The sequence below is a fragment of the Spodoptera frugiperda genome, chromosome 3 (assembly GCF_023101765.2).
Source record: "Spodoptera frugiperda isolate SF20-4 chromosome 3, AGI-APGP_CSIRO_Sfru_2.0, whole genome shotgun sequence".
In the NCBI taxonomy this organism is placed as follows: Eukaryota; Metazoa; Arthropoda; class Insecta; order Lepidoptera; family Noctuidae; genus Spodoptera; species Spodoptera frugiperda.
The window spans coordinates 8,748,842-8,774,235 of NC_064214.1; the positions used below are offsets into that span (position 1 = coordinate 8,748,842).

A 25,394-nucleotide genomic window follows, 5' to 3' on the forward strand; every position below is an offset into this window, starting at 1 on the left:
TCAGCTAGCATATTATGTTAAGAGTGTACTACCATCACTCAATCTGAATAACCCAAAGTTTAATTTCATGCATAATTTTACCTCAGACTATTTTATTTTTATATAATCTCACTAATTATGTATAACCATTTAAATACAAATAAATATTAAGGAGGAAATTGGAAAAAAACACATAATGTTCTTCAGTGGAAAAAAGTGCGTACTATATGGACAAATAATAATGATAATAATGATTCCATCACAAACAGTTTCATATATACACACATCCATAGGTACAAGGCTCATATTCATAATTCGGTAATGAATTTAGGCGTCATTTAACTGTAAATTAGTCAACGCCATCTACAGGCTAATTAAGTGGCCCACTGAAACAATGTGGACCTAAGATAACTCCCTGCGGCATTCCATGGGAATGACAGTTAATTGCTGGATAGTTAGTTATATCGATTATATTAAATAACTTTATGAATGGTACAATGGGTTAGTAATGAAGTGGTATGATGAAGAGTTGCAGGTATAAAGATTTCAGAAAAACTTTTTTGTGTGGGAGGGCCAAATCCCGCCACGAATGAACTAGCTCTACCGGAGTGATACACGGCCTCACAAAAAATTACGTGAAAACGGTTACGTTATATTTTGTCGTGCGAGTGAGGTTACTGGGGGCTCGATTTTACACACCCCTCCCGCTTTCCAATTTTCCCAATACTCAAATCCCCATTAACTCTTAAATTTTTGACCACCAAAAAGCCAGCAACGCACTTGTGACGCCTCTGATGTTTTGGGTATCCATGGGTGGCGGCGATTGCTTACCAAGTAAACATCGCGTTTACCGGCCCATCCACTAAAAATACTTATACTTAACTAATGGTAGCAAGTAAGCCAAAAAAAAAATTGCAATCGAACATTTTATTCCATCTCATTTGGCTATCGATGGTATGCCTCATTTGCTGATTATAATTATTGTGGCTGAATTGTAAAATATAAATGGAAGTATAATACATAATATGGTTTGTATTATTAAATTTAATTTTAATTTGTAGTATAGATTTAGTGTTTAGTATTGTACCACATTTTATAATATACATACTTCACACCTGTCTCCCATGGGGTATGCAGAGAAAATGGGCCGCAAATAATGTTACATACATCCTAATATAATTATGTGGAACTAAGTTGATATTAATAAAGTAGTTGTCAATTGACGAGAGACATACCAGACATTCCTACTTAAAATAGAAGCCGTAATCATTACAAAAATCTTATTACACACATTTAGGACGTAAAAGGAAAAGCTTCTAATTAAGGATAACAATTCAAAAACACATACTCTTCTTCGGTTGTATTCATAACTAACCAACTAACTCTCTTTTTAATAGACTCACTCAACAGCTAAAGTCTACCAATTACTGAATGTTATTTTTCCATCAAGCGAAGCAATTTCTGTAGGTACGCTTCAAAATTCTTTTCTTTTCCGTCAGGAAATTCCAGTCCAAATATTTTTACACCTGTACAAATACCGCTAGTTCGACTCTTGTCTTTACTGATGTTGGAGTCAATTCTGAGTTACACGTTTGCGTTGAACGTTTGTATTTCATGTCTATGTCAGTCCTAGTTTTGGATGTCAATAGTTTTACCAATCAGTTTTATTTTTCCTTTTGAAGGTAAACAGTGAATGTTCCTTTAAAACGTCTCAGTAGATGTAAGTGTGGGAGAGCCATACGTCGGCACGAATGGCCTTACAGAAAACCGACGTGAAACAACGCTTGCATTGTGTTTTGTTGTGTGAGTAAGGTTACCGGAGACCCAATTACCCCCCCAAAAAGAATCCCCGATTCCCTATCAACCCTTAAATGCCTAACCCCCAAAAAGTCGGCAACGCACCGGTAAAGCCTCTGGTATTTCAAGTTTGACTGCACGGTTGGTGCGGTGGCTGGGCAACTGGCTGCCGCGCAATGGGTAGCGGGTTCGATTCCCGCACGGAGCAACTCTTTGTGTAATCCACATATGTTTGTAAACGCACCCACGACACAGGAGAAAATCCTAATGTGGGGCAACGTTAAAAAAAAAAACAAAAAAAAAACCATGGGTGGCGGCAATTGCTTACCATCAAAAGATCCGTCTTCTCGTTTACCGGCTTATTCCATAAAAAAAATATATAGATTTGTGTCGAAATTCTGATTCTTCAAAAAGCTAATCCTACAATATCTATCGAGTTCCTACAACCAATATCTTAAGCATTGCATTTAAGACTTAATAAATCCAAATCTCCCCTTAGATCTATCACACGATCCCATAAACCATGAGTCCAACGAGCTCATAAAAGAATCGACCACTTCAATAAAATGTTGATAGACTACCTTTTTGATTAAAGGTTCACGCACGCTAGATATTACCGGTATAAACTGGTATTTACCAGTTCAGGTTGGTATTTTCCAGGTGATTGGAAGCGATTCCCTTTTCATATCGAGTATGAGGGAGACAGACAATGGCATAGCGAAGAGGCACTCGACCGATAAGTGTCGTATTAATTGCGGGCGATATGAAATTACTGGTATTCTGAAAGGGTCGACTCTGTTATTTATTTACGGGTCTCATTTTAGGGTTGGTGACAAAGTACCGCCATATATTAATACGGTGCAAAATATATCTGTATCTTTATTTATTGCTATTGTTTCGTATGAATGTAAATCCATCATTTGTTTCGGCTGACATAACAGGTGATACTAGCTTATTTATACCCTTGACTAATGGCATCATAATTTCTCTCATGAATATTCCACCTATTACAGTTCGCTCGTATATAAGAATATAATATATTGTGTCCGGGAACGGGCGCTGGTATTATCTTGAGCAAAGTAAACTCCGTAATATTCCCAAGGGATTAATTTGCAGCGGTCTAGGAAAATACACCAAGTTTATAAAAGACTTTATTCTTTTTAATTACAACGATAAAACCATTCTTTCACAATTTAAGTTTATTTCTTGGCAGATTTCAATAAATTTGAAGTTTATGACTTTAGGAGCGAAGTTTCTTTGAGATTTTACGTAAAAATCAAAGTGAATTCAATTTGTGGGTGAGTGAACAACTTCGTTGAATCCATTTTGCCGAAACTCGGTGTGACGGTGAACTGTTGCGCTCGAGATTGTTTCACTCCAATAACATTTGAATTCAAAGTTTGCCAACTCCATGCTCCATGCCCGTTCTCAATGAAATATTAATTTTGTTTTTGTGTTATTCGAAATGGCATAGAATCTTCGTTAAATTGTTTATAAGTGATATTTTGTAATTTGTCAGTGAGATTTTCCATTAAAATGTAATTGTATCAGTTTCGCTTGCTGATCATTTCGCCCTAGATCTATGTTTTGTTTACGTTTTTCATTAGGATTTATATTTAAGATCTTATTAAGACTGATTGACAATTTTCTATCAACTCAAGACTGATTGATTGACACATTGAGTTACAGTAACTAAATACAGCAAAGTTTTATTAAGACTTAAATTACTTTTGTGTTTTAAAATGGAGTGTAAGTATTTCGATTAAAATTATGGAACATTATAAAAATAATAAACGATGTAATTACAAGATTTTTTTGTTTCGCTAAACAGTTGACATAGCTATGGAACTATAAATTTACCTTCTACAAAAAGGAAAAGCCAAATTTATTCTGAACGAGCTGTTGCCCGCGACTTGTTCCACATAGAATAATACTTCTGACAGAATTTGGGCTTTTTATGTTTTACCAAATAAGAATCTAAATTGAAAGTAGCCTAAAATAGTCAAAATTAGCTGGAACAAACAGACAAACAGATAATCTAAAATTGAAAAAAAAAATTATTTCAACACAACATTACAAACAGACACTCCAATTTTATTTATTAATCTAGACTATGAGCAAACGGACAATTAATATTTAACCTTTCAAATCCTAAAATCTCATTAAAACGTGATCCTATTACTTAATCATTTCACCAGACTATCAGAGTAAACACGACGTAAAATTTCAAAATCAAAGCAAAATATTCCAAAGTTTTCAAACAAAATAGAATTTCCCTTCCCTATACGAGTATGATACAAACGCGAATTGAGTTAAAAAGTTGTCATTATTAAGAGTAATGGATGGAGTTTAGAGAGGAAATTACAGTGTATGTCATGAACAAGGATCGATCTCAATTATATCAGTGAAAGATCGATGAATCCACTCACGGGGAATAAATAAGAAAAATATGAGAGGTATAAGTAATATGGGCTCGTATTGTACATATATAGTGAAGAGTTTGTGTGAATGATGCATTGAGAAAGGTTTTGAATGGAAAAAAATAACTTGATATTTTTATATCTGACTGTGTTTAGAATGTTATTAGGTTTGATAATAGAATGATTGATAAACTGTCAACTGAATTCAAGGATTAATTGTTTTTATACTTAACTACTACGTCGCGGTTTCACTCGCTCTACTCGGCTCCTATTGAGATCCTCAAGATATTTTCTTACCTATAACCATCCTCAATAAATCTACTATCCAAACTTCCAATCAAATCCATTTGGACTATCCAACACAAAAATAATTATTCAAATCGGATCAGTAGTTCCAGAGATTAGCTGCTCAAACAAAGAAACTCTTCAGCTTTATACAATCAATTATGTAAGATATATTTTAACATACGGCATGGAGAAGTAAATCAACAAGAAATGTTATAAAAAAACTGTAAGTTAACGAAAACTACAATATATAAACTGTAAGTTAACGAAAACTACAATATATAAACTGTAAGTTAACGAAAACTACAATATATAAACTAATTACATATTATTATATTATCGGCTGCTACTTACGTAGCATTTTGATTTGATTGGAAATTTGAATAGTAGTTTTATTGAGGATGGTTATAGGTAAGAAAAGCATGCTAGAGGCTCATACTCGTATACTCGTATTCATAATACAACACATAAACTACCAAATAATGAACATTACAGTTTCATCAATGGCACTTCACTAGTTGTTCTACTAAACAACATCTGTCAGCTAAACCAGATTAAATAAAAGTCAACCGCTAAGCTCAACGAGAATTTTACCTTTAAAAATATTTCTGCATTCAACTGTGAGAGATTTTCCAGTTATTTAATATCGGATCTGACTTTTCATACCAAATTTTTGTGAGTTATGTTTTATTGCCACTGCCAGTCACAAAACTATAGCTCGGATTGGTCATAAAATCTCTATACAAATGCACAATGGTATTTTATTGGGTATTTTAATTCACTACCCGTTTCCACCATGAACACATTTTTACATATATTTAATGGAATTGTAAATATCAAGCCTATATACGTAACAGAGGCTGGAGAAATAATAATATCTATGTAGATATTTGTAATACTATTTAAATTGTTCCTGTCCAATCATACAATAGATTTTTAGTTTTCATTCCGCTGGTAGATGTATTTTAGCATGCAGTGTGCAACAGCGCCCTCATGCAGAAGAGGTGTTATATAAAAACACACACACGACATGCAATATACCACTCACTTACAATATACCACAATTGTATTATTAGTGTAGCATGGATTTCCGTAAAGTAACGCCTGAGCTAATACGAAGCAGAATAGAAATTCTATATGTATATTGCTCCTGTCTGTTTATTTACGAAATTAAAATCAAATTGGCATTGATACATTTTGGTAGCAACTACACAGACATGTTAACAAAATGAACTGCATTTATATTGTATAAATACCTTCCCTAAGGCAAAGAATGTCCACGTAAACAGAGTCGAGGGTAAAACTTAGTAACTAATAACAACATCGACCTTGAAACCTTGAAACAAAAGCTAGTTGGGTACACCAACAAATATTAGTTTTGAACTGGCTGGAAATATTTGGAACTATAAATTTAAGAGTAGTTAGAAACAGTTTGGTTGATTTTTAAATGTTCGAGTATTTTTTGGCGTTCTTCGGTTCGAAACTGTTCGAAATACTCGCTAGTGTCAACGTTGTGACGCGATGGTTTTGAAAGTGAAATACTAACCGAAAATATTGACGTAATATTTTTTGGTGCAATTTTTCAAATAACTCTCGATGGGTGAGTGTTGCAATAAAATCTGTGTTTCTAAATATTGATGTGGTTGTGTTTGTTTAATATTGACATTAACTAAAAATCACGGTTTACTCATGTACATTAATGAAGAAAAAAATCTACTAGTTTCGATTCACAGAGTAGCGTGCGCAAACGTGGCGACATCGCGCAGTCTACTCAGCCTATCGTATACCGCGTCCTGAAAAGCGAAAAGATAAAACACTATATTTCAATATTACTCAGCCATTACTTAACAATAATATTTTGTTGAACACATCCAAGGAATTAAAACTATAAACTACATACAGTTGGTTCTATTTTTCAATCTTCTCCATTTTTTTACAATCGATTAAAACACCAACATATTAAACCATATTATTCCATACCGTAATGTATTGATATTAAACCAAAAAACTAAAGAAACTATATTCAAAGCAAACATCAAACCTGACTTATTTCTTAAGAACTACTTTCTCCCCCCCTTGTAAGTGTGTTCTAGGAAAAGCTCAAAGTCAGCTGGTAATTCCCAGTGTCGTGTTAGTTTCAAGTGAGCCAAAGGAACTAGGTTACTGTCGTGTTTGCCTGTGAACTGACATCGTCTAATGGTTTAAGTGAAGTCATTCAACCGATGACTTTAGTAGTGTCGTGTTTTATACTCTGTAATGGGATGAAGATGTGTGGTGATTGTGGATTTGAGGATTCAATAAAGTCTTGATAGTAATAGTGTAAGAAATAGAATTAATTTGATGTTGATTCCCTCGTTGATCAGTGGTCGCAATTTCCGGATCGGACAAAGTCTTACTGGTTTTTTTTCACTTGAATTATGAATAATCAGTTCCATTATAGTAACAAAATTAATATCGGGTCACTAATCCACCCGAATAACAGATAAACATTCCGTAGCCACAAACAAACAACTTAAGGGCTATCTACATAAAGCATTAGTCATTGTATAACCAATAGCTGATTTTCTAAACTGCCAACGTAAGGATCACTAGTTCATTAATCATTATGCTAAACTAGTGGGTTCAGTTCCTCAAATTCTGCACCATCATTATTTACATCAACACTAACAAGAATATTATCTCCAAACTCACCTTGCTTAGAATCTACAATTTTAATCCCACCATCTTGATTAATTAATTTTAATCACTTAAGGGATCGGTGCTTACGTCACCCAAGGGATTTGGACAATCTACGCCATGGGAGGAGCTACTTGTTTTAGCTGTGAAACTTTGGGTTTTGTGTTTTGAGGTGGTTCATTTTTGTATTAATTGAAATTGTCTTATGCTGTCTTAAAGAGGTTAGACTTAATGAAAGTGTGTTCAATTAAAAAAGGATTGAAATTTTTGATCACACATCTTAGATGAATGGAAATGTACGAATAGCAAGCAAGATTTTAATTTATATAAGAAATTCTCAACAACAATAGTACATGTATCTATATATTGCTCAAAAATTATACCCTACCCAGGAAAATGAAGTCGTTCTTCCTATAAAAGAAATGGCAAAGCAAACAACAACGTTCATTTCAATTACGACTACAAACCATTGCTTAATTTTATAAATCGCAAACGGAATACACTATAAAGAGTTTTATTTACTTTAAACAACTTTAAACACGACATACTAAGAGCTTCTTTGCTTTTAAATTTATTATTAAGACGAAACTCCGTCAAGTTTCGGAGTGCATATGACATTATAAACATTTGACTTGACATGCACTCTCGTGGAATGATGTACGGTAACAACTTGGGGCTATAAAGTTGGCTTATATTGTATATGGGGAAGCTAAATCTTGTAATGATGTTATTATGGTTGGTTTTCTGTTGTTTGGGTCTTAGTTTTAAATCAAATTAATTTATTTGCTGAACAAAGGTATAGTATATGACCAGGGTGTTAGGTACATATTGTTTAAGTTCTATAGATTTCTTTGTTCTACCGAACCTTTATTGTTTTATTTGAGACCGGATTGGGAATAATGCTTTTGAATCTTTATCAAAATTCTACATTTTAAATTGGGTTAAAGGTGAGGTTAATTAAGTATTATGAAAAGACCTATGATATTTTTTCTTTTAAAAGGAACAGACGTGTTGTGGTTTAGAGTTTAACATTAAATAGTTTTTCAGAGCATTTTTTAAAACTGCGGCAAAGCTTAACCGTTCAGGGACCGTAACGCGGATTCACACGAGACACAATGTGATTCCTATTGTTGTTTTATATGTACGAGATGTTGACATTGGATCAGGTTATTCGATTTGTACTGTGCTTACAATCTATACATATAATAAAATCGTAGAAAAGTGCTGTCTGTACATTGAAAACAAAAATAAAAAAAATAGCAGGAGTTATTGTTATGTCGATGTCGAACCCAAAAATGTAATTAACTTTTTTTTTGTCTGTTTGTCTGTTTGTCTGTTTGTCTGTTTGTCTGTTCGTCTGTGCGCGCTAATCTCAGAAACGGCTGATCCGAGTTGGATGCGGTTTTCACGAATATATTGTGGGATGCTTAAATTTACATTTAGTGTTTGTTTCATGTCAATCGGTTCATAAATAAAAAAGTTATGTCAAATTAAAGAATCACGTCGAACATTCTATGCTTATACCATTAATCTCCGCAACTATTTGACGGATTTGGTTGAAATTTGGTACAGATATAGTTTAGAACCTTAGAAAGGACATAGATATATTTTTATTTCAAAAATCAAAAAATAAAAATAAGAAATAAATTATTTATAAATAATTCTATGTCGATCGTTACACGACTTCGGTTCATGTTATTGTTTTAATTCGTCGAAAAAAGTAAATAAATAGTAGAAAGGTATGAAAAAAATAATATCAATATAATAAAACATTTAGTACAAAGAAAATGCTCTAACGGAGTATAGATAATTCTATGTCGATCGTTACACGACTTCGGTTCATGTTATTGTTTTAATTCATCGAAAAAAGTAAATAAATAGTAAAAAGGTATGAAAAAAATAATATCAATATAATTAAACTTTTAGTACAAAGAAAATGACCGAACGGAGTATAAATAAATAATCCAAGTTGTCTTTATCCTCGATAGATGGCGTTGGGATCGAAATAGATCGCGCTATGGTTTCGTTACATTCATTTGGTTGGGTATCGGCCGAGCGCTTCGGTACTATCGTAGAAAAAGTGTATTATCAGTCGTATGATTATTTGTCTGTAGTGGTCCTGCTGTTTCGTATATTCTAAATTGGTTTCGTTGTATTTGTCAATTAATAAGTTTATTTGTTAGGTTTTCCTGGTTTTTTGGTTAAACTATTTAACGTAGGTTTAGTTTGATATCGATTATTAGTAGTTACTGTAGTTAGTTTTTTTAATAAAATTGTAAGTCTAATTTATAAATTAATTAGATTAGATTTAAGTCGTTTCTTTTAAATTATTTAGTTTAAGCTTGGTTATTATAGCATAGAGGATAGGTTGTAATATAGTTTCTTTTTTAATTGTTACTAGCTTTTGCCCGCGACTTCGTCCGCGTGGTTGTGTTAGTGGTCAAAATTAAAACGCCTTCTACCCTTTTTATTTGCTATATATAAATATATATATAAAAAGTAGCCTATGTTCTTTCGTTCCCCATTAAGTGTCTAAATGCAAAGTTTCGCTGTTACGTCTTTAAAACTGTCGAATTTCCATATGACCATTCATCCCCTATTTTTACCCACTCTCCCCTTTGTTACAGCTTTAAAAATGGCGAATTTCCATAAGACCATTCATCTCTTATTTTTACCCAGTCTCCCCTATTTTTTTGCAATAAAAAATAGGTCTATGTTGTTCTTCAGGGTCTATTCTATCTCTGTACCAAATTTCATCAAAATGTTCGGTTTACTGGTTTAGGCGTAACGGCATAAGCGTAACAGACAGACAGACAGAGTTACTTTCGCATTTATAATATTAAATATGAGCCGCGCCCTAGGTACCCCTTACTCATAGATCTAAACACCCCTCTCCCGCACGCGCACCCCTGGTCTTGGCGACCGCAACGGGCCGTGCAGCAGAAATCGTAATATTTTAATTTCACCACAACTTCAAAACCAAACGTCCAATTTTAATCATTCAAAGACCAAATATTATCAACATAAACTGTACTTATTGATGAAATAATTTATCTTGATAAGGATTAATAGCATGAGTAAAATAAACGCGTTTAAATGTAGTCCAAAAAAAATCAAGATTTTTAAATAAAAATGTGGTTGTTGTGCCTCACTCGACATAGATAGGTATAGTGTGTCGCGGACTTTTTTGTAGATATTTATAATATCTACAATTAATTATAACATTTTATGGTTCTATCTTTTGTAGTTTAGGCAGCGTACGCAAAATAAGTAACTTCTTTGGTTGATTTTTTTCAGTTTGTGTCCGAAAAATCAAAATATCTTACGGAACCCTATTTTTTTCCAAAATAAAATATAGCCTATGTTACTCGTGGATAATGTAGCTTTCGAATGGTGAAAGAATTTTTAAAATCGGTCCAGTAGTTTTTGAGCCTATTCATTACAACCAAACAAACAAACAAAGTTTTCCTCTTTATAATATTAGTGTAGATAAATTCGTAATTCGTAGCTTTCTTTAGTTTTAAGTTAGTTTAAGTCCGTTTTTAAACTATTTTTTCAATGCCCTAAGTGAGTATACATCTATTAAATTCAAACGCAGAGCTCATTATGTTGATTTTTGAAGAGTTCCCTGGAATATCTTCCACATCTCATTTTTGAAGAGATCCCGCTCGATCGGGAACTATGTGGTTAAAACCAAAAATTTGCCGGAAGTCACTATTCCACGCGAACGAAGTCGCGGGCAAAAGCTAGTACATAATATTATACAAGTGCATACATGATATTATGTACATATTAAAAAAGGGTTTATCTCTAGATGCTGTTTTTAAAAACGTTGAACAGTGGATGAGTAAAATGAAATGACTTTTCAATAACATAATCTATGTATTCAATTTATTGAATTTCATTATCAAAAAGTCGGAATCTTTGTTTCTGCCATCCCATATACTCGTAGAAAACATCAACAAGAACATAAAATTAAAAGTGTTTTGTCACTGAGATAATGGTAATGAATCTTAAAGTATTCAGCACTTTACTCGACATAAACATTTTATATAAAGTGCACTCACTCGCACTCACTTTTAACTGACAACGACTCGTGAGCTACGAACTACATTCGTTACTGAAAACTTAAGTCAGTTTATAAAGTTCTCTCAGCGACACTTCTTGTAGTGTTTAAAGGTTTTATACTTAATGGAATAAGACTTCTTCATCACCATGTGCGTTTCTCGCGAAACTTTCTGCCTCGCACAGCAAAACTGTGGAATGAGCTGTCGTCGGCGGTATTTCCGAACCGATACGACCTTCAAACCTTCAAGAAAAGAGCATACTCCTTTTTAAAAGGCCGGCAACGCACCTGTAACTCCTCTGGTGTTGCGGGTGTCCATGAGAGGCGCTGATGATTTACCATCAGGTGACTTCTTTGCTTGTTTGCTATTGCCACATATATAAAAAAAAAACATCATCATCTATGCGCTAGGTCCTGCTTTATACCTTAATTGTGGGGATTTTCTATTCGCGATAGAAGTTAATGATCGACACTGTTGTGTGACCTCTTTCCGTGCCTTTTTTCATGCTTAGAACTAACCTAAATTAACAAGTATACTTAAATTTTACACTTTAAGTATGCTTGTTTTTTTTTTGTGGTGGCTTAGAGATTTTTACGGTCGCTTCTCATGCACGAGATAACATCGTAAGGGAACCTGGGCTTATAAGTTAGAAATCACCATCCTGCGTTGATGGTGAAGAGGCCTTCGGTCAGTAGTGGCTAACTTATAAACTGTGACTCTGAAAATGAATGTGAATTAAATTTTAATGAGCGATTTTAATTAATGACATTTGTCCCTATCGGTATTAGGATATCCTAATCATACCATTACTACCAAAAACCCAATTCTAAAGAACGAAAAGATCGAACTTTCAATACAAACGTCAAATAACATTCTACTCACCGGCTCACCGTCAATAAAAGTCGAAATAAATTAATCCGGAGTAATGTAAACCACAATCGAAGGTAACCAGAGGTAGCCAAGCCGTCTCGATTGGTTTCGGGACAGTAATTGATGGCATTTGTTTGTGGGACCCTTAAAATGTCTATTCAATTTCGTAACGCACCGATTACCGCCATTGTATCGGTTGGAAAAGAAAAATGGCGGCCGAACCCTCAACGGTGGCAAGTCCGTCTCCACCTTAATAGCCGAGGAAAAGTAAACTTGTATATTTATCGTTGTGGTTCGAAAAAGGCGTGATTTAAATAGTTTTAGAGGATCACTTTCTTTGATCCTTTTTTTGGTGGCCTAAATTTTATCACTTGTCGAAAAAAGTGTTGGTTAAAAATCTAATGTTGAAGTGTTAATTGAATCTTCTTTTTCTTTCTTTGTTATTTAAATCAATAAAAATAATGCAATCAGGATTTTCCTTGCTTAGTTTTATGATTGACATTAACCAACTAGAAGCAGGTGTATTATTATTATTTAGGTATATACGTAAAAATATGAATCCGTTATAGACCTTTTTTGTCACTTCTTTATTTTTTAAATAGATTTATTCACTGAAAATGCTCAAAATCTATTTCAAATATTACAGTAACAGAATTCTCATAACGTAAAACGACCAGTACCTACATATATATTAAAAAACTCGTAAAACATGGTATTTCTTGATCAGATTGCTAAAACTTTCAAGATTGGATGCAAAGCTTCGAACTAAGTGAATTGAAACTGCGTGCTGGAACCGTAAGACTAGTCCCTCCACTTATTTCAAATGTCTTCGAATAAAATCCACTCCGTTTCTTAAAGTGAATCGGGAAAATCTTGAACGTAACACTTAAAACAATTTATTGGAATGCCGTTGTTCGGTTCCGGACTTAGGTCTTAATAAAACCATTTCGGTTAATAAATTACTTAGTTTGTCACTTAAGATAATCTTGGGAGACCTTGATGACAGTATTGTAGTAAAAGTTAAAGCAGTTAATTTTGTTGAAGGCAATTTATTGGTACTTCTGGAAGTCAATATCTTAGGTCATTGGTGGCAGTCTCTTATTTAAAGTTTGTTGCCAGTTCCATGAGTCTTCAGGTAAAAATGGCACCTCTTTTCAATTACAAACTAATTATAAAAGAGTTCCTTTATGGGGCCCACTTACCCTATTTCCACAACAATGCTTATGTTTAAGTTGTATTAAGTTCCTAACCCCCAAAAGGCCAACAACGCATTTGTAACGCCTCTGGTGTTTCGGGTATCCATGGGCGGCGGCAATTGCTTACCATCAGGTGATCCGTCTGAAATGCTAATTGGTTTACTTGACATACTGAAAAAAACATTTTTGAACAATCAAACTTCTACACGTGATTTACTTTTACAATAAACCTTGTATCTTCTTTGGGAAATTATCAATATGGTATTATAATAATATTATAATTAATGAAGATTATATTAATTACTACTTACTAGTATATTTTATATTCCTTATTTATTTAACTTTGTTCTTAAATTAAAACATCTGATGGCTTTCACATCGTTACAAACACAATTACGTCCAATTAGCCTCGTGGCTCTTAATTAGTCCAATTCTTTTTGTTTATATCTCTTTTGTTCAACTTCTTTTAGATGTTTATTTTCTTAACTTAAAACCTCAAGCGTAATTGTTTACAATGAAACCTGAGATTGTGTCTGTTTCCTCGTATATTATCCCTAAGCTGAGATAAAAATTATTTTGTTTAATTCCGTCTATGTTACATGATATAACCTTTTCTTTTAATTATGTTGTTTCCATGTCTTTATTTTCTTAAAAGGAATTTGTATTAGTATTTACGGTAGACTTCAGAGCTTGAAATCTACGGTCTTCTTGTGTTGCTTAAATAAATCTCCAATATTTATTATTTTCTAGGACTTTATTGTAAGTGGCTTGACTGGTATTTTCTGTTTTAGGTATGAAACAACTAGTAATATTACTGTGACTACTGACTACGCTTTTTTTTAAAGAATGTTGCTTCACACTAAGATTTTTCCTGTGTCGTGGGTACATATACAAACATACAATTCCACATACACATGATACCCAGACCTGAAACAACAGTCTGTGAATCACACAAAAAGTTCTTCTGTGCGGAAATCGAAACCCGAGATACACGGCAGCCAACTGCCCAGTCACCACGCCAACCGTGCAGTCTATTCATTTCATAAACCTATTAAAGATTAAGCCCACGCCATCTAAAAGAACAATAAAATAAATGTTCCCTGTTCTTCCAGTATCAATGGAACCACAACCGTATATAATGTGTTTGAACAATATTTCTTTGCTTTTGCCGATGACGTTGTACTATTTCCCCTGAGTGTAACAGCTAACAGTAATTGAAGTAGCGGAACAAACTGGTAAAATGGTTCTTGTATCTAGTATTATTTATACTAGCTTCTTCCAGCGGCTTCGCTCGTATTCCTGAGGGTATAACCTATGTGTTGTTCCAGACCATAATTTACCCCTGTTCCAAATTTTATCCCGATCCTTTCAGCAGTTTTAAATTGATTGAGTGAAAAATGTACACACAAACTCATAAACTTTCGCATGATTCAAGCTAATTTCAACTTTCCGCGTACCTAACATTTGACAAACATATGATTTGCGTTTGGTATAGTAATTGTGTCTAGAGATCAATTAAATTTGTTTTTAGTGTTTGTGTACATAGTTTTTCGGGATAAAAAGTATTGCGCCAAGGATATTAAAGTATAATTATACCAAGTTTCATCGTAATCGCATTGGTAGTTTTTGCGTGACGCTTGAATAATACAGACAGACAAACAAAAAAAAATTATTTGATTTAATCTAACACTTTAACCAGCACGTCTGTCATTGGTGGTGACCTTTCAGCAGCTAATGCTTTGAATTCTCTACAAATAAAATAAATATTTTTTTCCTTTAAAATCAAAATCTTTTCCTTCCTCCTCAGTGAAACTAGCATTGTCTGTAGCTTTAGAATCGCAGACAATTCTAAAGCAAAGTGCAGAGTCCCACTCTATCAAACTTAAATCTCTCTCACAAAACCGTTTTAAAAGCAAAGTCTATTGTACGGTACAGTGATAAAACATCGCATTAACCGAAGCTTTCACTAGGTACCGTAAAAATCTTTATTTTTACTGGTTTCCCATACAGTTAAAATAACCGACGTTTTTACATCGATGCTGTTTGGTGCGGTTGGTTTATTTTTAACCTTTTTTACATATGCGATCGTTTGCAGACTGGATACTATATTGTGGAATTCTTGGGCGTTTTTTTGGCATGTGATATTTTATTCCATAATTTCCATGTTTGTTTGCTACTTAAGGTTTTAATTTCTAAAATAATTATTATCATACTGTCATATCCTTTAACTGTCTAGGTTATTTCCAAATTTACAAAACGATTTCAATCTAAAAACTTTAAATTAAGGTCGATTTTTTCATTAGTTCTATAGTTGCTGTCAAAAATCGGAATCAATCCAAAGATTTTGGATTAAGATCTGTTATCGAAAACGACAGTAAAACATAACAAATATATATTAACAGTTGTTATTAAAAATTGAAATTTAAGCCAATAGAAATAAAGTCGCTTGTCTGCAAAGGTCTTAAACATCCATAAAGTCAGTTTCCCTTTACTGTAACCCCCTTACGTTCGATTTACGAAGTCATTTGAATTGAACCGACATTTTTAAGTGAGGCTTTTAAAAGTCGCGTGCCAATGTTGATCTTGCAGTAACTCGAGTACTCGTTAAAAAGAAAATGGCGTCCGTTTACGTTTTGTTTCTTGAGTCATTTACATTAAAGCCTCGTATTCATGGTAAACATTTTGCTTAGCAATAGTTGATCAACGTTGTTGAAGAATAGCGGGAATGCTGCTAGAAACTTTGTTTAAATTAATATAAACTGATGTTTTCGCTCGCCGGGCGTCAACTCTGCAGCATGACGCGATCAACTCCGCAACACAATGTTGTCCGCAATATGTTTATGCAACCATGTTGCTAAACAAAATGTTTACCATGAATACAAGGCTTAATATTACCCTTTTTGTTGTGGAGATAGTTTTGAAAGTGAAATTTTAGTTGTCTACTCAATTATATGTCATTGTGTAATTATAAAATATCGTGGGATTAAAGTGTGGGATATGGGAGTCATGCTTCGGCACAAATGGGCCGGCTCAAACCACATGTGTTTCAGGTGTCCATGGGCAGTGGCGATTGCTTACTATCAAGTGATCCGTCTGCTCGTTAACAGTTTATATAAAAAAAATAATAATAACCAAACCGAACAACAAGAAGGTATAAGAGACATTTTTTTTTCAAGAAAAAAATTCGCGGTTTATACGAAGAGGGCTATACGAAAAATAATCCTTCGTATTGTAAATATATACTCTCATATGAATATAAAGCTGAAGTATTCAAACAACAAAGCCATATTCCGAGAATACATGAAAACCGTCCTTTTCAGCGCCCTAGTGGAACCATTACATTTAAATTGATGAACCCATTTCCACCCATATATTAGTATCCGGATTCAACGCGAAAATTTTCCGAAATACCTCCCTCCCTTTTAAAATGTTAATGCATTAGTAGCTTGGCGCGCAAAATGCTAATGATCCGTACAAAGAACACCAAAGTTTCCACATTCTAAAGTAAAGGTAAAAATCAGCAGAATTTTCATAAAAGTTTCACTTTGGAATTTTCAAAGAATAACTTTCGTTTTTTTTTCGCGTTTTTTTTTTTTTTGTTTAGAATATTTGGAAGTGGAAAGTTTTTGTTTGGTTGGTAACAATAATTTGTTAATATATAGCTCTGCTATGAATAAAGAAGTTATGCAGCTAATTTTAGCATAAAATATTTATTTACTTCTACGGAAATTTACTACCCGTCCAAAAATAGCTATTGAGTAGACTTGGAAAACTGTCACACACGATATTAAAATACAAACATGTAATCAAAACTTGAGACGGAATATTTACCATGTTTATGTCTATGAGTCTCCCGAATCTTATGAAATATCCCGTCTCAAGTTCTAATGATAGTGTTAGCTGCGGACTACCTAGCGGGTTTACCGAGGTTTCGGTACGAAAGCAGGACTAGGAACGGGGTAGTAATTAGTCAGTAAGAGTCTGACACTCCCTCTTGCCTCGCCCGAGGCGAGAGAAGTCACTGTATGATTTACCCCAAAAAAAAAACAAGACCATGCTAGTTTAAAAACTTGTGTTTTTTGTCCTGATTCCATATTGGCCCTATGAACGACAGAAATAGAAGTAAAAATCATCATTTTTAATATCTACAATATTTTCTGTAGCTGTAAAATGTAATAATAACATCTTTCACAACCGAAGTCAAAACACGGCCCACATAATAAAGGCCGTCCAATAAAAATACATCATCCAGTATTAGTGCATGTCAGTCGCTGCCCTATAAACATGTACCCAGTAAATAAGGACCTCTAAATAAATAAGAGTTATGTGCAATATCTTTCATCGTTTTATGTGCATACCAGCCTATAAGGAAATGAATATAATTTATTTTTATGAATGATAAATATGGGGAGATTTAGGAAAAAATCCATTGTATTTATGGTGTTCTGTCTCGTTTTCCTTGAGGAAAATCTTTGGTTTCGAGTGCCCTGATTTTATGATTCTGTTTTTGTTTTAATAATTGTTCTTTTTTTCGTGTAATGTATGTAGTATACCCGGAAGCACGGAAGACATTAGTATTTTTGCTGTGTATTTCGCTGATATTATTACTAGACTAAAGGATAAGTATTTGTTTAGCCGGAAGGCTATTCAGTATGATCGTAATCAGACAATCGTAGAAGATCTCGATAAAGAAAATAAGTCCACCTATCTATTTATTTTTCTAAGACACAAATGCTTTATTTGCTGGAATAAGATGATTTATCAATATATAACATCGGCCTATTTCAAACTACGCAACGTCAAGCCTTTTATCCTCGAAGAAGTAGGCAGAAGGTGCACATTACGGCACTTAATGCTGCTATATAATATTCCATATATAATGCTGCTATATAACACCCACTTCTCACTATTTGTGTTATAAGTCCCGAGTAATAGGGGGTAAGCCAATTGTCATATACTGGGTACAATTCCATAATCCGTGTTACTACTGAAAAGTTTTCATAAACCAAAATAAGCTCAGTAATACTTTGCCTGACTCGGGGATAGAAACGGAGACCCCTTGGCCGGCAATCCCACTTGCGAGCACTCGACCAATGAAGCAGTATTTGAAATCTTTCCAAATATTCTCGTGGTCTACCATTATCGTTCTACTTCATCATATCCTGATCATGACTTATCATTATACCGTTCTACAATTGCCTCACACAATATTACATAGCATATAGTATGACTTATATAAACCAAATCATTGCCAAACACTTCTGGAGAAACGTAAATAATATTTGTGCTTGTGACTACTTAACCGGATAAATAAATTAACTAAATGAATATAATTTAAATTAAACCCAACAATTTCAGTACCAAAATCTAACATCTAACTGTACGGTTAGTGCGGTGTCTGGGCACCCATTTGCCGTGCAACGTGTAAGCGGGTGTGATCTCTACACGGAGTAACTCTGTGTATTCCACAAATTGTTATTGTCTGGGTGTCATGTTTATGTGAACTTGTATGTTTGTAAACGCACCCATAACATAGGAGACAATTCTAGTGTGGGGCAACGTTCATAAAAAATACATTATTGAATAAAAACCAACATCTTTTTTATGAAGGGTTTGCCATAATTCTAAGGAATGACAGGCAGGTTATTCATAATAGAGATTTTAGTGATAGCTTAGAAGATGTCATAGTACTGGTAGCTGTCTCAAGTATGAAAATTCTTAGTAACTACATATATAGATATAAATATTCGTGGAATTGTATCCAGTATTTGGAAATAAGTGCCTAATTATAGAATTCCTAATACAACTACTACTTTCTATTAATATGTAAGCTTAACTACAGATTAATATGTTTAATATATAAATTGCTATCTAAAATAAGACATTACTACCTATTTCTATCCTATTGATTGATATAAGGCTCCCAAATAGTAAACAACCTTGCCCCATTGAATGCCAGTGCTTAACCCCTGACCGACGTAATAATGGGAGCCCTTGACCACTTGATTGACTTTAGGTCAGTTTGAGTCTCAGATGATGTAAGAGGATAGTCATTTTAAGTGATGAGTCATTACTAGGATTGATTATTCCTTCTAAAATCCAAGAAAATTTCAAACTATGTTTTAGTTCCTGTAATGTTATTTGTATCTTTATAACCGGCTTCAAAAAAGGAGGTTCTTATATTATCTCACTGTTTGACTGAACCTTTGATGCAGTTTTCAGACTTAGGAGAAAGTTTTAGCTATATTACTCGACATAAAAATTGGAGATAACTTTGAGCAATTTTTTAATTTTAAATAGTTTTGCTGACCGTAATTGTCTACGGGTGAGGAATACCGATAGTTGCTATATTTTTATTTGCATATCGAGCTTCATTATATTGATACTTTATTGGTTATTCGATAGTGTTTTTGTCTTATGCTCCTCTAAGACAAAATGTACAGTATCTTGTAGGAATAAACATTCCTACAAGGACCATTTCTGGACCATTTTACCATTGCGATAAAAAAGTAATTTTAAATTAAAGATTTGCTTCCACCTCCATCCACGTCCTTAGATGAGACATTGCGTCCCTAAGCACCGTTTACGTAACACTAAATAATTCTAAGTCTATTGTCTAACCGAAACGGACCTCCGTAGCCATTGATTTTATAACATAAGACGCTCTTTTGAAGGCTTATACGGGGACATGGGCCCATCAGACCCTTTTAAGATCCTAAGTAGCTTCTTTGTGTAGAAACTTTAATAGAATAAATCGTAACATCAAACAAAATCTGCCTTGCTACTGATTTAATATTTGATACGGAACGGATTTAGGGCATATTTTCTTTGAGTTTTTTTCTTGCATGGTAATTTTGTATCCGCGATGAAAAGTGGCCTTTTGACTTCGGTGAGAGTGTTTTTGACAATGGATGATGCGGTGACCTTATTTATAAGACCGGATTAGTATACAAGGGGTTTAGTCAAAGTGTATACCTTTCTAGGTTTTAAAAATTTCGTGGTGTAGCACATTATGATGCAGACCTCATACTAGTGCCAACATTGGAGTTCAATGCTAAAGTACAAATTATTGGGTTTTATTAGTTACAAAGTACAGAATTATTTTGATGAATATAGAGAATAAGTTTGAAAATATACAAAAGATTAATATCTTTTTTTAGGAGGGGAAATCGTCGAATGTCTTATCCCGCATTGGGCGAAGCGAAAGGAAGTTTTTGACTCTTACTGAATAAAAACCATTCCGTTCCTAGTCCTGTTTTTCAAGCTGGAGACCCGGTAACCCATTAGGCAGTCCATTATATGGAATAGCATTCTATATTACAGTGACAACTAAACACAAGTGTAACAATTTCTCATCTCCAATAAGAAAATATACCTAGCACAAGAAAAACCCAAAAAAATTACACAATCCGTGTCCTAGTTACCGTAAGAGATAGCAAAAACCATAATTTATTTCCATCCAAATATTCTATGGGACGGCGGACTATTAATTGCATACTTTGCCCGCAGCTGTGTCTAAGAGCACAGTTTTCCTTTACTGACACCATAACGACCATCTGACACTTACGGGGATTAATAGTTCAGATAGTACCAAGGGTTGGATCAGTGGTAGAGTAAAGGACTTATTGTCTTTGTTATTAATGTAAATGACTAGCTAATTTTGCGTGGCTTCACCCGCTCGGCTATTGGTCGTAGCGTGATGTTATAAAGTTTAAAACGTTCCTCAACAAATGGACTATCTAACACAAAAATAAATATTATAATTGGTACAGTGGTTTAGGCGTAAATAAGAGACAGAGAGTTACTTTCGTTGTTATATAATTTTCAACCCACTGCTCGGCTCTTATTGATCATAGCGTGATGTTGCCTATTATATATATAGGTATAGCCTTCCGATAAATACACTACCCAACACAAAAATAATTATTCGAGTTAGAACTGGATTCTGGAGATTTCAGCCTTTTATTTATAAATCGATGACACGTTTTAGTCGATTATATTTATTGTGACATTTTATTTACTAAACTGACAACACTTATTTTAAAAATATGTAGTCATTTTGACGTTACGAACGGACCCGAGAGTAAAGTCGGCTTATCTGCTTAGGGTCAGCATCGATTACGGACGTGTCTACGTGTTGTATATTAAGGAAGATATACATATACACCTACTTTCAAGCTATTTCATGTATTGTGAGTTTTTTATACAATTTCCTACATTCATTACAAACATATGTAGTACTTAATACAATTTGTATTCTCAGTCATGCTTGCGTAATTTTTCAATAAAGAAAAGATGAGATACATTGTCTTCAAAGATCTTCCCTTTCCTCAAAACACAACTTTCTAAATAGTAATTTCAATTTATTAGATTAAACGTTTAAACCCAAATCGATTACTGACTTTACGATAACTTTGTCTTGACCCAAAACTATCTTATGATAGTCTTCCTAAAACAACGAACTTTGATAGCTTATCTGAATTAAGTTTATCAAAATGTTGGACCGAATCAGCTTTATGACACTTTGGTAAACAGTTATTTATCTATACTAATCTTTACTATATACTATAATATATATCATAATATTATAAAACTGAAGAGTTTGTTTGTTTGTTTGAACGCGCTAATCTCCGGAACTTCTGGTCAGAAATATTTTTTTGTGTTGGGTAGTGCATTTATCGAGGAAGGCTATAAATCATCAGGCTATGATGAATAGATGCCGAGCAGAGCGGGTGAAACCGCGCGAAAGTTGCTAGTTTATTATAAAAGGATTGTGAATCTATTATTACTATAAATTGATTTACAAATTACATTGAATTGAACAATCAAGTTTAATTTAATATTTAACGTTTTTCTTGGTAGTTCCTTGATTTAATATTGATTCTGTTAAAACAATATTGTTTGTAAACGCGATTAATATTTTGTTTTGTTTGATACGTAATATAATATTCTTGTTATTCTTGTTTTATCTGAGAAGATAACATAATTGAACTCGTTGTACCTACTCTATTTTATAATTATTATATTAAAATGTACAATAAAATGAGTTATGCTAGACACTGAACAGAATTCTATTGAGCTATTTCATTCCATTTTGAGCGCTTTGAAATGTAAATACTTGAGATGTCATGCCCGTTAATTATACTTACAATCGACTCTGCAGTCATTCTATTTTATCGAAAAATATTTGACTATTTATTTATTTAAAGCTTTATTGCACGTGCACAGTATAATTTGAGGAATTAATGCCGTAAGCATTCTCTGAAAGTCAACCATTGGGTGGTGTAGAACGATGAAGTGTACGTGCAAAGTTACAAAAGAGAAAGCAACGTTATCTGTCACCGCACCGCCAAACTTAACAACAAAAGTAATTCAAGGAATGCAGACTCCACTAACCCTAAAACAAAGGTTCACAATTTCCATCTACCTAGGCATTCTAGGCCATAAGCATTAAGGTTAGAACTGCTGATTTAGACTAAAAATGAGTGCTTACTAGCAAAAAGCTAGCTTCAGTCTTACTGCTAACATTCGTACGTACACTGCGCTTGAATTATTCAAACAGCCTCGGCATTTTGCACGGCGCAGGTTAAAATTAAGGTACCAAGGATTTTCATTTATTAAAGGAGTAATTTTAGTATAATTGGGCAACGTGATAGCGGGAGCGAACCGCTCTAGTTACATTTTCATACTTAATTCGTCGTGTTAAGGTTTAGTCAGCGTTCTGATTTATTGGTTGTGTTTACCGTGTTTGTACGTGAGTTTGTGTGATTATTATGAAGCATGACTTACTTGACTTAACCTCTCGTATATAAGACAACAATAGAAAACACATTGTATATCGCGTGGATCCGCGTTGGGAACATATGCTTAAGAAGCTATTATTATTTTAAATTGATTTATAAATTATATTAAATTGAACAATCAAGTTGACGGGGAATATTTACCCCTTTTTTTGGTAATTCCTTGATTAAATATTGATTCTGTTAATGTCCTATGTCCCGTAGTTGGGGCAGAGGGTGTCCATAGAAGTCCTACATTGCGACATGTCTTGAGCTTCCCATTTCATCTCTCTCCACATCATTTCGATGCCCACTCCTTTTCTAGCAAAAGTACTGTGCGACGCCCAGGTTTGACTGAGTCCTCCACGACTACCTTTGCCCCTGGGGGTTCCAATCCAAGCCTTGCTTGGGTATGTGGTCAGGACCCTTTTGGAATGTGTGGCCAATTGTGTGTTGTTTTATGCATATTATCAATTTAAACACCACAGGCATCACCGGTGACCGACGTTAGCGGAGGATTTGCCTTCAACAGTTTTCTATTGGCAGTCAAAGACTTAATTTTATTCTGTTATAATTTGTAGCAGAGGAAACATCATGCTATTTGAAAAGTTACTCATTTCTTATGTGTGCTATACTTTTCTTCAGATAGTTTTATTTGTCCCATAACAGATACACAAACAGGCTTGAATAATGGTCGCAAGTGCGACTGCCGGACAAAAGGTCTCGGATTCGATTCCCGAGTCAGGCAAAGTATTACTGGGATTTTTTCGGTTCTTCGTAAATTTGTCAGTGGTAGCACGGAGCCTGGAAATGGTATATGGCAATAGGCTCACCCTCTATTACATGGGACTTTTAATACAAATGGTGAAATGTGGGTGTACATTGTATAGCGATATCATTTGCCATGATGTGCACCTCTGCCTACCTTGGGGATAAAAGGCATAACGTTGTGTAAACTTATAGAACTTTAACCAAACAAAACTTAGACTTACCGCGTCTAATCAGCGCCTAAGCAACTTAAATGAGGCTAACTTACACTTGAGTACGATTAGCCAAAGTTCTGATTATTCGACAAATCCCAATTGGTGGACTCAAACCATGTTAAACCTTTAACTAAATGAAATTGAATAACTAGTATTAGTATATTGCCTTAGGGATTAACACGTAATTATGTCAGTAAGCTAATAGACCTATAATAGTTAATCCTTGGCTTTAACTTAGTATTAATTAGGTCAAGTTTAGTAAACTGTAAAGTCTAGAATTTGTTAGGTAAATGTAAGATTTCGGCGTAACCTTGATTGCTTGGTATGAGGTTTTCGGTTTGACCGGACTAGGCCAAGACTTTTGAAAGGATGGAAATATAGTTTTAATTTTATTTTAAGGATTTTTATACCGCACATCGTATGTCAGTCTCATGTATGTAATAAGTGTAAACGCACCCACGACACAGGAGAAAAATAAAGTGTGGGGCAACGTTTTATTAAAAAAAAAAGTACTATTTCATTAGTATAGTGTCCTCATTCTTTTTGCCACTAATGGTTTTATCAAATGTGTTATTATCACAAAACGTACCTAAGGACCAAATTCAAGTGACTTTGACTGCACGGTTTATGCGACACGTGCAAAGAATAGCGGGTTCGATTCCTGTTCGGAACAAATCTCTGTGTGATTGACAAATTGGGCTTCAACAACACCATTGTTGTTGTTGAAGGTTTTCATCAACCAATTTTTTTATAAATATATTATATTGAGATAAACGAAACAATGTGTAAATTTTAGCAATTTACTATCTTAACAATGGATATACGTTTCTCATACATACATACATACATACATACCTGTTACAAACTAACATAAAAACTAAAAATTCTAGTTGTTTCAACTTTGAAAACCCGAACGACCTGTTTCTGACATTTACAAGAACTAAACCGTTCTGTTAAAGTTAAATGTTTGTGAACTTCATCAGTGTTGGGCAGTTCTTATTTATGTAGGTAACGTGAACTTTTCCAATAAACTACCAACATGACCTGTATTTGTCTCAACTAATAGAATTTCAATTTGAAGAAACTTCGCGTTTTGTATAACAATTATTCTAGTGAATGTGTGATAAGACTAGTAAATAACATTGCATTTACTGTTTTATTTTTTTAACTATGAAACCAAGTACTACGTGGCAAGTGTAGTGTGTGTGACACCTCGCCCTTATCAAAGGCTTAAGTTAATTGTATAAGAGACTTAATTAGAGGTAATCATAAGAACAACACGTCTCTCTAAGCAATAGTTATTTTTTGTCATCTGCAGACCTCTAGTGGTCCATGGACCAGC

At 34.0% G+C, this 25,394-nt stretch overlaps 1 protein-coding gene across 2 annotated transcripts in view; it reads left to right on the top strand.

Annotated features, from left to right (window-relative positions):
• LOC118274152 (hemicentin-2) overlaps positions 1–25,394 on the top strand; it is a 150,568-nt gene that overhangs the window by 93,438 nt on the left and 31,736 nt on the right. The window contains exon 1 of one of the 2 annotated variants that reach the window (XM_035591559.2): positions 21,365–21,482. The exons of the other annotated variant lie outside the window; for it this stretch is intronic. Coding sequence (XP_035447452.2) covers positions 21,476–21,482 — 7 coding nt within the window. The 5' untranslated portion in view covers positions 21,365–21,475. Of the gene's footprint in view, positions 1–21,364; positions 21,483–25,394 lie in introns of those variants that run through there. 2 annotated transcript variants of the gene reach the window in all.